A 12,956-nucleotide genomic window follows, 5' to 3' on the forward strand; every position below is an offset into this window, starting at 1 on the left:
AAAGTCTTAAATTCGTTATAAATGCAATCACTTACCTTTTTACATTTGATCTTTATTTATAGTTTTTTGGATGAGACTAGGATTAGTGAAATCATATTCATTGTCCAATCCTAATCCATTGTCTATTAAATAACACTTACCATTAATCTTGATTTAAAATGATATTTTAGAAATGTTTGCTTATCAAAGACGTTGATTATGTATGACCAATCATCTTCTACATTCCTAGTCCAATCACAGATGACAACTTTAAATATAAAACAAACTATATTCTATTATTTAATTTTTTATATTAAATTAACTTTTCTTTATTACATCTATAACAACTATTAATTAATAATAAGATTGGTCTTTCAATTTTTTTCATATATTTTTTTTACTTTTTTACTTTTACCTAAATCATTGTTAACATGATTTTAATAAATTAATTTATATGCTTTGATCATATCAGCCATACAAAAAATACGCTATATATTAATGATAATAAATAATCGTTTGAATTATACTATGTTTTTTCCAACACATATTTCATATTCTATATGTATAAAAGTCCTCGGAACATGTTAAACACTTCCAATGATGTCTCAGTTCATTTATCGTGTTTAAATAAATAATTAAAATTATTTAATATCTAAAATTTTACTAATAATTTATTTTCATATACATTTTCATTATTTTAGGTAGTTAACTATAAATAATTCTAAAATTTTCAGAGTTAGGTTATCCTGTTATATATATTTTTTCTAATTAATTAAAAAACGTAGTTTATCATTAGTTATAAACAAAATAAACTGTAGAAGAAAAAAAAAAATTCTAACAAATAAAATTTGGTTCCCACCGGTTTCCTTGTATCAAAATCATCCTTTTGACAATTACACGCGCAAAAAATAATGGCCCACCCAATTTGTTAACTTTCCTGGAAATTTCACAGCTTTCATCAATCTTTATTTAACAAGTTTCTGGTTTCTTCTTCAACCATTATCTCTTCTCTCTCAACAACAACACTTAAACACTTGTTCATTCTTCCTTTTCTTCTCTCTTTGACCATGGACAACAACAATGACTTCTGGAAATTCAGTGACCAGTTGAGGCTTGAATCTGGTTTGGCCAATCTGTCTCTCAATGATTTTTCCATTTGGAGCAACAGCTACAGCTCCAAGAGGCCCGATCAGAGGAGAAACTTTGATGTGAGTGCCACTGATTTCATCAACAACAACTCCTCAAAGTCTCATGATTTCAACGATGGATGGAACATAACCAGTTCCAATGGAACCCTTTTCTCTGTGCCTCAAAACAACAACAATCTTGGAGTTGGAGGCTTCAATAAGGGAGGAATCTATTCAAACAACACCACCACCTCCTCTTATCCTAATCTTAACAACAACACTCTCGGAGGCTTGAACAAGGGAATCTATTCCAACACCCCACCTTCTCCTTATCTTAACCTTAACAACAACAACCACCATCTCAACACGAATCTCAAGGGCTACAAAACATTCTTTAAGGCTGAAGATCAGTTTCACACACCCAAAAGTTTAAAGAAAAACAGCAACAACACCAACAATAACAACAAAAAGTACGGAGACAACAACACTAGTAACGATGCCACTAAGACTGCTTCTGAGAAAAAATTCAAAACACTGCCACCAGCAGAGTCTCTGCCTAAGAATGAAACCATCGGAGGCTACATCTTTGTTTGCAACAACGATACCATGGCAGAGAATCTCAAAAGACAGCTCTTTGGTGAGTCCCCTCTCTCCTTTTCACTTTTCCTCTCTTTAACAAATCTTCTGTTTCTGTAAATCTTGTGAGGAATTGACTGAGATATCAATAATAATTTTATTAGAGAAAGACAGTCTTTTCACCCCAAATCAAATAAATCATTTGTTGCTGTCTCTTGTTCCTTTGTGATTCTAAATGGTTTTGTTGATCGTATTCTTTTCTTTTGTGCTTTGCAGGTCTGCCTCCACGATATAGAGATTCAGTTAGAACAATAACTCCAGGGTTGCCCCTTTTTCTGTATAACTACTCCACTCACCAACTCCACGGTATCTTCGAGGTATGTGTGTATACTTTCCTTCTTAGTTTGTGGCTTCACTTCAATTTTTTGGAAATCAAGTAATGAATTAGGCCATCACTTTTACTAATAGCAGCCGTGTTAGTGACAACAATAATAACTGTTTTTTGGGCTTTGTTCAGGCTGCAGGTTTTGGAGGAACCAATATTGATCCAACAGCTTGGGAGGACAAGAAGTGCCCTGGTGAATCTCGTTTCCCTGCTCAGGTATTTATCATCTAATCTCCAATCTAATTAATTGTATAATATATACACAACTTATGCTGACAATGATTACATAAGTTTAATTAGAACATACTCTAAATGTAAAAGTAAAGTCTTACAGATCATTTAATCAATGTGTAGGGTTTGTTATCCATGTAATTTATTGAGTTTCACAACAATTATCTTATTGAAAAGTGATTTAAAGATGATTTCTGCTCAGCTCACAGTGCTGAAAGTAGTAATTAAACTCTAATTATATTACTTGGTTTTACTAACTCTTACGAATTTTCCATACATGATGTTTACAGGTTCAAGTGATTACTAGGAAAGTTTGTGAGCCACTGGAGGAGGATTCCTTCAGACCAATTCTTCATCACTATGATGGTCCTAAGTTTCGTCTTGAGCTGAGTGTGCCTGAGGTAAGCATCAATTTCTTGAAGATATTAATGTGTTTAGTTTAACATTTAAGTTCTGAGATGTGCCTTTCGAACATGAAAAATGTTCAAAATAAGCTCAATTTGAATGTGGATTATAAATCCGTATTTGACTTGATCTGACACAGACATGTATTTACTTATGCTGCTTAAAATGTGTGTATGGTAAACTAAATTGTATTTTTCTTAACTATTTCAGGCACTGTCTCTCCTGGACATATTTGCAGACCAGAACAGTTTCGATGATGTTTTCAAGGCCATTCCTGCATAGAAGGGTGGACAATACAGATTATAAAGAACAGAAATTACACGGACAATGAAATCTTGGACTCATTAGAATCTTTAAGACAATGAATTCAGCCACTATATATTTATTATGTGTTGCAAGTATAGGGGCTATTTGTATAGAGGCTGATATGCCTGGTTGCTGCCCATTTTTGTTGTTATGGGAGTATATGAACATCACATAAAAAGTACACAATAAAAATGAACTAACTTTTGCTTGTGGTTATTATTATGAAAAATTACAACTTGAAGGAAAGGTCTGCATGTTCTAAACTTATGCACTAATTGCTGATATGAAACTCTACTAAAGTAATGACTGTTTACTTTTAATTAGTCATAAACTAATCTTTTTTGGAGAACCGTAACTGTCCTTAATAGGTTCATGAGTTTTTACACACAATGAAGTTTCAACATGAATTTTTTTTATTCCAAATGATTAACTACTGCATTAAGCATCAAGTTAATAAATGGTGAATGTGAGGCACTGATTTAAATGTTCCATTTGCAGAGGAGATTTGATTTATGGAAAATGCTAACCACATTCCATGATGTTGAATAAGAAATTAAAAGAAACAGGGTTCATGATGATAAATATATATATATATATATATATATTTATATATATATATATATTTATATATATATATATATATATATTTATATATATATATATATATATTTATATATATACATATGAATTTTAAGATTTGAATCAAAATCAAAGGAACATAATTTTGTGGTTAATTTTAGGATTGTTAGAGCATGGGTTGTTAATTGCATTATGCATGTTGTTTATCAATAAATTTTATTTTAGAGTTGGGTTGTTCAAATTTAAAAGAAAAAGATACTTACACAAGAAATTATGTTTATGAGTTTATGTAATTAAAACAAATATTATGTAATTATTATGGAATGTTCTCTTCATAAGAAAACGTGTTTGAAAGATAGTACAACCTATTTCGAGCAAAGTACTGAAAAAACAAACCTTCTCTGATATGTTGATTTTAACCAACGACTATTTCACCGCAAGATAGAGAAGACACAAGATTCAAGACTAAGAGCTCAATCTAACAGATATCTTTTGAAAAAAAAGCCTTTAAATAGAAGATCATTCAAAGGAAGAATAAAGACGATAACTTACAACATAAATATCAATCCTACGAAAAGCGTTTAGATTAAAGCACAAAAAAGATCAAGCTGAAAGAGAATATGAGAGAAGAGAAAAAGAAAAGTCAAGAAATACTCTCAAGTTTCATTGTAATATTTGCTTACTATTGTAAGAAGGAGAAAAGAGAAAAGAAAGAAACACCTAACTAGTCTATAGACTGTATTGTATTGAACACATATCCTCTCTATGAGAGTAATCGTCTAACGACTTGTAAGCAATAGCTGATTGCAATTCTGAAGAGAATTAAAACAATTGTGAAATTCGTACAAGTTAACGAAGTTTAAGTAGCGTATTAGAGGATACTAGAATTTTCTAGTACCAGGCATAGTGAAACTCAACCAGTTTAGGGTAACAGCAGTTATTTGCTAAGGATATTAGGAGTGGTGAAGAATACTGCACAACTATAAGTGAGTGAACTCAACTAGGTAGCGTGTTGGGTGATACCAAGAGTGCCTAGGGATACCAGAAGTGTTGAGAATACTCAGTTGTAATCTTGTTGAAGATTATAGTGGAACCCTCTAAGGATAAAGGAGACAAGACATAACTTAGTTGGAATGAACCAATATAAAATTAGTTGTGCATTTATTATTTACTTTTGTCTCAACGCTTCTCTCATAAAACTTTTAGTTACAATTTCGTTTTAAATCCAACAACTTCCCATACTAAACAATTGTACACTAAAAAGGAAGTTGTTAAACAAAGCTCTTAGTATCATAGTCCTTAAAATATTATTGGGTTTTTCAACGACGATTCCCAGTATAACCATTGTCGTTTCCCATCCCCTAAACTTTTAATAATTGTTGTCATGAAGTTTCTTTTTATTCTTTTGTCACTACTCTTTTTAACCGTCTTATTTTGCACTAGTGTAAATGTTAAAAAATCAAATTAGTAGTTGTTTATGAAAATATCAAACTTCTTACACTTTGATGTCTTGGCGAAGTGAAGTTTATTTACACTAGTAAAAAATCGCGTACAATATCAAATATTTTGGGCTTTTAATGGCGAATTCGCGAACGATGTCATATCAGGAGACGTTAAATTGACATCGAATTTAAAAAATTTGACGTTAAATTAACGTCGAATTTTGTCAATATACGACGTTAACTTAACATCGAATTTTGTTAATATACGACGTTAATAAATTTTTTTGTGTTTTTTTTAATTAATTGTGATCTTTTTTTACAGCTCTACGAGACTGAAAAAGTAGGAAAACAACAAATTTCAGTTTTTGATATTTTATAAAACAAGAATTATGAACGTAGTATCAACAATAAACAACAATAATCAACAACAAACAAGTTCAATCGAACAACAACAACAACAAACAAGTTCAACCAAACAACAACAAACAAGTTCAACAAAAAAGAACAACAAACAAGTTCAACAAATAAGTTCTTCAAAACGAAAACGAAAACTAACCTTCAAAAGATGGGTTCGTCAAAATAAAGTGTCGTCACTGATGACAAAGAAAGCAGAATGTGCCTATGAAGAACAAAAGCACAAAAATAATCAGTCAAAACAAACGAAAATCATACATAAAATGCATTTGTATCAAATGAAAGAAAGATTACATATGATGGTCGTCAAACTTCGTTCAAGAAAATTTTGAGAAGAGAAGAGGGTGTCGCGCGCTAAGATAAAGTGAATGAATTTTCGATCTCCCGCTCAAATTTTTATTGAATTCATTAACCTTTTGACGTTTAACGCTGGAACATTCGACGTTTTATATTATTTTACGTCAAATTACAATTATAAACGATATTTAATAATTGCATTTATTTACAAAAATGTTTATTCAGTGATTAGACGTTAAACGCGTGACGTTATACGCTATTTTTATACTAACGCTTAAATGTTGATTTTTTAGTTAGGCAAAACTGTTACATCAAACAAGTGTAATGGGATGACCTAGCATTGCCTTCAACCTAACAATTGCATAAACTGAAGAGGAAGCATCTTCCTCTTGTTTGACCAAATATTTGGACCACATCTCTTCGTAGACTAAGTAAATTATATATGAAATTTCTTGCATAAATAAACTAAACAATCGTTTGATAAACTATATTTTACTTAAATATTTATGGAGTATGGATGAACTGTGGTTTAGAATTATCCAATAATCCTTCCAGATTTTCGCATCTAAATTTATAAAGAAAGATCACAAATATTGCAATTATTATTACTTGTAGGTATAGAGATGTCTAATATAGCTGATATGTGAAATGATATATCTCAAATATTAGAATAGTTAAGAGATTAAAATACGTTTAACATGAGCTTTACAAAAAAATATTGCATGTATTATAATTAGTTCCAATTAAATCTATTTTTAATTCTTATCTCTTTTTACCTTCCACGTATATAGATAGAGTGCATTTATATTTTTCCTAAAAATTAATTGAAAGTTTGAATTAGTTGAATATAAGAGCATGGCTTTCTCATAAGTAGTAAAATAAACAAGAAAAAGCATTATAAGTAATTATATTTTATTGGTTATTGATTATTTTTAGAAAATTAAGTTCATAAGCGAGTTAGAAGTTCTTAAGTTGATTTTAAATTAAAAAAGTAAAACCAAACTATAAAATTAGAAATAGTTAACGCATAAAAATTACAAATGTTTAACAAATTTAATTGTTAAAGTGTAACAAAATAATCAATTGTTAATGCAAATTATAGATATAGATGATACATAACGACATTCATACAAATTCCTTATCTAATTGTTTTTAATAGGAAAAAAAATACTTGTATATATAACTTAAGCACACTCTTTGTATAATATATATTCTTTTCCTTTTAAATATTTAATCAAGAGATGTAGTTTTCTTAATTATTCTTATCTAACATTCCTTCAATAAGACAATATATATATATATATATTAGTATCTTTTCTATTGGAACTTAGATACACTAAGAAAGGTATTTACTGATAAAATTTTATTAACGTATAAAAATTTATTGGATTGAAACAAATTTTATCAACAAATTTTAGAATTTTTATTATAATAGATATTTTCATCGATAATTTAAAATTTTTAGTAGTTAGATATTTTAGTAATTTATTACTAAATTTTGCCACTAATCTTGTCATTTATTTTTGGAGTTTGATCATTTTATAATAAAATCAATTAATAAATTTTATCAATAAAACTAGTTGAGAGTTAATTTTTTAAAATCTATCAATAAAATGACATCAAATTTTCTACTAAATTCGATTAATTATGATTTTAACACCAGAAAAAGGAGAAAAAGAATGAAATGGTGGTGGAGAAAGAAGAATTGAAACCAAAGTTGAAATAAAGGAAGGCAGAGAGACGGGAAGAGAAGAATAATGAAGAACAACAAAAAGAAAAAAAATAAGAAAGAAATCAAATCGCAACAATTATTTTGACGAATTATAATTGTCTGTAATTATAAATATATTTACGGTAACCATTGTAAAATTTATTAAGAAATATTTTTGCAATAGTAGAAAATTTTATTTTGTCAAAATTTTATTATTAGTGATAAATTGTATTCATCAATAATTTCGTTCTTTTTTGTAATATGATAAAAACAGTTTAATTAAAAATATAAAGATTTATAAACTGAATGTAATAAATTTTTTAATAAAAATATAATTAAAAATATTTAAATTGATGAGGTATGTAATATGTAGTTATGTTTTTTTTTTAATTTAAATGAATATTTGAATATAATATTGTGTGATTAGCGGTGGCGTGAAAGCGATGTGAATAGACTAATTGGCTTACTCATTTAATTGTCGCCAACTCATCCAAGAACTTGAAGATACGAAGGTGTGGGGTTAGGTAATCCAAAATTCTCAACCCTTTTGGTTGGTTGTTTGGTCTCTAATTATGAATATGGTTGAACTTATAAGCCAAATATATGGATACAAAAGCATGGGATGAATCATTATTTTTATTTGGTTTAATGTCTCGGTAGGTCCCTATTTTTGACGTGAATCTCAAATAGGTCCGTTTTCTTTTCGGCGTCTTAATTGGGTCATTTTTTGTGTAAAATTTGATCAAATAAAGACTTTCCGTCAAATTGATCAAACACCGTTAAATAGGGTGTTACGTGGCATGCTGACGTGACTAAACTGTGTTTTTTTTTTTTTTTGAATTAAAAAATGAAGGATAAATAGGGCTGAAAGGGCAAAGTTGGAAATAAAATAAAATTAAGGGCAAAGAAAGAAGCTGGAACATTCTTGCTCGCTCGCGTGGGAAAGAAAGAAGTTGGAACGATGGTGTGTGGTGGCACTTCCAGGGCGGAGGGCGTTGCCGGTGATGATTTTGGCCGGCCGGAGAGAGCCACAGTTGGACTAGTTCGGTGGAGGCAAGGGTTGCCGTGGAAGGGAGTGAAGGAGAGAATATAAAGGAAAAAAAAATACATAAACTTAAACTGTGTTGAATTCTGCAGGTCTTCTTTCTGAATCATCCTCCCCCTACCCCTTCCTATTATTCTATTCCCTCTTCCAAACCTCAGTCCTCTAACATTGGATGGTAAAGACATGGTTTTGATCTGAGCATTCACAAAATTAGTTTCATATGTACTATGCTCATGAAGTTGTGAAATGCCATTAACAGATATATCATTGTCTTCATCATCAGCATCAGAACCATAATTTCCAAGACCTAAAACATCTCTAGGAGAACTAGAATTAGATTTTTCACTAGAACCATCATTTTGTACCCTTTCTTTGACTGGTTCAAATCTAGCGTGCATTCGAAGCAGAGAGAACCCCCAAATCGGGTTTGTCCATCAGCCTTCGTTGCGTCACCAGGCGCCGCTATCACTGGAGCACCGGAGTTCGCCTCCTTCGTCTCCACTATCATGCAACCCTGCAAACAAAAGCCCCAAATTTGGAAACACTAAGCGCATGAAAGATCGCCCCCTCCGACACCTACAAAATCTGGAAGCGCGACAGCAACCTCCGCGTCGGCACTTCCCTCGCCGGCTTCGGCGGTCTCAAAATGCAGTGCGCTGACCAAATGTTTCCTCTTCCTTGGAGACGAAGATCACTAGCAGAGTTAGACTCCGTCGACGACCACCGTCGGGGAGCGGAGCTGCGGGAGGCGGAGAAAGGGGGGAAGGATGGTATTGGGGGAAGAATTTGAAAGGTTGAGAGGATTCGGTTTTAGGGACTGTTATAGACTGGTGCCGGAAAAGGGAAGGGTTGAGAGGGGAGTGGCTGTAGACTGGTGCCGGAAAACATGGGGTCCAAGGAGGAGACGTTGCCGGAATACATTATCATAACTTGCAGAGAGAATGGGGTTCTGTAATTAAATTGCCAACTTTGCCCTAATTGAATTTCCCCTATTTTAATTTAATTTTTTAATTCAAAATTTAAAATAAAAGAATTTATCCACGTAGGCCAAACTTAAACGGCCGTTTATTCAATTTGACGGCAGACTCCTAATTGCCACAATTTTACACAAAAAAGGACCCAATTGAGACGCCAAAAAAAAAAAAGGATCTATTTGAGATTCATGTCAAAAATAAGGACCTACGGAAACATTAAACCTTTTTATTTCCTTACAATTTGTAAAGTATAACATTAGACAAAACTAAATATAGATGTGATTTTAAGTTATACATAAAAATACTCTTAGCTTTAAATATTTATCTTTCGTTATTAATGATTAATTAATATCTGATTTATCTTTTTAAGAAACGGTGGCACGTGGAGCTGCATGCTTACCGACAAACCACTTCAAGCCAATCACTGACTTGGTCGGAAAGTTGAATCATTCCTTTTCAATTTCTATGTTCCTCTGTCTAACCAATTAACACCACATCTCTTTAGATTATCATTATTATCCTTCTTTCTCATTCTATCGTCATTTTAGTTGCTTCATATAATATACAACAATTTATATATTACTAGTTTATATATGTCTTCAAAATTTAGGATTTTTTTTAAAACATTTTCTAAAGAAATACAAAAATAAAACTTCTCCCTCTATATTTTCTTAAAAAATTATATTTAACTTTTAATATTATATAACGTGTGATCTTATAATAAAATTATTATTAATTATTGCCATAAAATTAAATATCTGTATGTCGAATTACTAGTCATTTTAAATATCTGTTAGAATTATGTTTTGAAATAAAATCAGAGAGTTATTACGAAACATGAAAAGTAAAAGTCAAAGACTAATAGTCAATTTTAAAGACTATAGAACTAAAACGAATGGCTCTACAAAAAAGACTTGCTCTATGGAAAAATAATCATAAAAGTCCTATGAAGATGAAGAGAATAGTATGCTAAAAGATATCACAATGGACACCTATTTATGATCAACCAACCATGATTCATACTTCATAATTTACAAATATAATTATGTGAAATTTGTAAAGACTATAAAATGATATTTTAGAAACAGTAGTAATTTAAAAATATTGAAATTTGATTATTATAATATTAAATAGTTTTAATATAAAAATTTTTGTTATAAACGATTTTTATTATTTTAAAATATACGGTTTCTTGAAATTATTTTGTTAGAGTTCTTTGATTTTTAGTGCTCATTTGTTTAAAGATCAAAAATTGTCTGAATGACTACATCAGCGATATCTTCAAGTCATCTTATCAGTTTAAGTTAGTTTCTACTCTCTTTTTTTCTCTTATTTCCTTTACATGCAAAACGTAGTGATTTTAACTATAGTGATCACGAAAATACGGAAAATTAAAATTTCCTCAAATCGAAAATAAATTGAAAATTTTATTTCGAAACGACTTAATACAAGTTGAAATATTTTGTATCCAAATACAACACAAAAAGAATTAATTTGAACCAATTTTTTAATTCTTTGCATAAATTAAATAAAATTTTAAGAAATCTCTCCGAGTTGCAAATCCCCTCTCGCTCCAAAATCATTTGCATTTCCATCTGAGTTCAATATAACATACGTTATATGATTATTATACCTGTACACAAAGACAAAAACATACAATTGTAGGGTGAGCTAACCATTCAATAAACCAAACATTTTAAAAGAACAAGATATACATGTACCAATACCCATATCAAATAAATTTTAATTCAAGTTTAAAGATATACCCAAACAATTAAACTCTGTACAATAGTAACTTAATCTTTGCTTAGTCATTCACAGTAAAATATTCACATCACACACAAATTATAAGGTTTCAAGTTCAGACTTAAATTATAACGCATAATTTAGCATGCCACGCCTTTCGGATTGAGAAAATAAGGTTCTGATATGCAAAGCTGTTGGATTCACTTTATATGCAACCCGTTATTGCAGCAAATGATTAAGCAAATTAATTTCATTAATTAGACTATGGAGAACTGTTAATTGCTCGCCCCATAATGAAAATAGTATTCCACCCATCATAACCCCCTATTTTTATATTCATTCCTATTCTCCAATTATCCATGGATTAAATTCTGAAATGAAACTTAAGCTTGCACCAGACTGCATTAACATCATAATATATATGAACATCATCTAATAGAACAAATATCTTATTAATCACTCATCACCCCTAATCAAGAGCCTTCCCTCTTTATCACTATCAACTAGAATAGATAGCAACCTATTTTATCAATTTGTATATGCGTAAATTTCAAAAGAACGAGTATAATTAGGGATCAGAAAAATCATAATTACCTAACCTTCCCAAACAGAATATAATCACATGAAATTGATTCACGTGTAAGATCATTAGTTCCTCATAAACTTTTAAACGTTCTGGTTTTGTGCAAACAGAGCATATCACTGATTATAATTTTTCAGAAACACAAATTAACTTCTAAAGCAATAAACAAATCTATCCACATTCAAATTCAACCAGATAACAGATATAGACCCATATCTGGCTCGAACTAAATTAATTACACCCACATTATATCCAAACGGCATTAATAAAAACATTGGAATAAAATTTTCAAAAATTACCCGTTATACAAATCAAGCAATAGGTTATAGCTCCCCATAAATATACATTTCATCAGAAAATTAATAAGAATTAATTAAACCCTCAAATCTTAAAAACAAAACCCAACATCCACTCACAATCAACATGAAAAGCAAATTAAAACGAGTTTAGCTCCCCGGCCGAGAATCCAACAACCTAATACCCTTCCCATGATTACTCGACATCTTTCACTCCACCTCCACTTCTTCTCAGTTACACTAGTGCAGAAAAGGCCTTTAACATCACCCTTTAGACGTTCGACACTCGAATATCCAACATAAAAAATGACCGGTGACATTTTTTGTAAATAAAAAAATCTATTTAGACGTCTGTTATGGGGGACTCCGACTTCTAAAGTCATTTAGACGTCTGGTATAGGAGGAACCGACTTCTAAATACTTAGTCCAGAAATTTAAAAAGTCACTTTTGAACTCCATTTAGACGTCTGATCCTGCCACTCCGACTTCTAAAGCCATTTAGACATCTGTTATGGGAAAACCGACTTCTAAATACTCAGTCCATAAATTTAAAAAGTCACTTTTGAACTCCATTTAGACTTCTAATCCTGCCACTCCGACTTCTAAAACCATTTAGACGTCTGTTATGGGGGGAACCAACTTCTAAATACTCAGCCCATAAATTTAAAAAGTCACTTTTGGACTCCATTTAGACGTCTGATCACGCCGCTCTGACTTCTAAAGTCATTTAGACGTATGTTATGGGGGAACCGACTTCTAAATACTCAGCCCAGAAATTTAAAAAGTCACTTTTTGACTCCATTTAGACGTCTGGTCCCGCAACTTCGACTTCTAAAGCCATTTAGACGTCTGTTATGGGA

General features: G+C 31.0%; 1 protein-coding gene across 1 annotated transcript; it reads left to right on the forward strand.

Moving 5' to 3' along the window:
* Nucleotides 1–897: 897 nt before the first annotated feature.
* Nucleotides 898–3,225, forward strand: LOC108340981 (DCD domain-containing protein NRP-A). The gene is made up of 5 exons (XM_017578570.2): nucleotides 898–1,743; nucleotides 1,959–2,059; nucleotides 2,200–2,283; nucleotides 2,589–2,699; nucleotides 2,914–3,225. Exons 1-5 carry the CDS (start codon nucleotides 1,047–1,049, stop codon nucleotides 2,983–2,985), a joined length of 1,065 nt encoding a protein of 354 aa, XP_017434059.1. The 5' UTR covers nucleotides 898–1,046; the 3' UTR covers nucleotides 2,986–3,225.
* Nucleotides 3,226–12,956: the final 9,731 nt, after the last annotated feature.

This window comes from Vigna angularis, chromosome 6 (assembly GCF_016808095.1).
Source record: "Vigna angularis cultivar LongXiaoDou No.4 chromosome 6, ASM1680809v1, whole genome shotgun sequence".
Classification (NCBI taxonomy): Eukaryota; Viridiplantae; Streptophyta; class Magnoliopsida; order Fabales; family Fabaceae; genus Vigna; species Vigna angularis.

Coding starts and splice junctions, on each gene's coding strand:
- LOC108340981 (XM_017578570.2), top strand. CDS start 1,047: ATGGACAACAACAATGACTTCTGGAAATTCAGTGACCAGTTGAGGCTT. Junction 2,060..2,199: donor AACTCCACGGTATCTTCGAG/GTATGTGTGTAT, acceptor GGCTTTGTTCAG/GCTGCAGGTTTTGGAGGAAC. Junction 2,700..2,913: donor TTGAGCTGAGTGTGCCTGAG/GTAAGCATCAAT, acceptor TAACTATTTCAG/GCACTGTCTCTCCTGGACAT.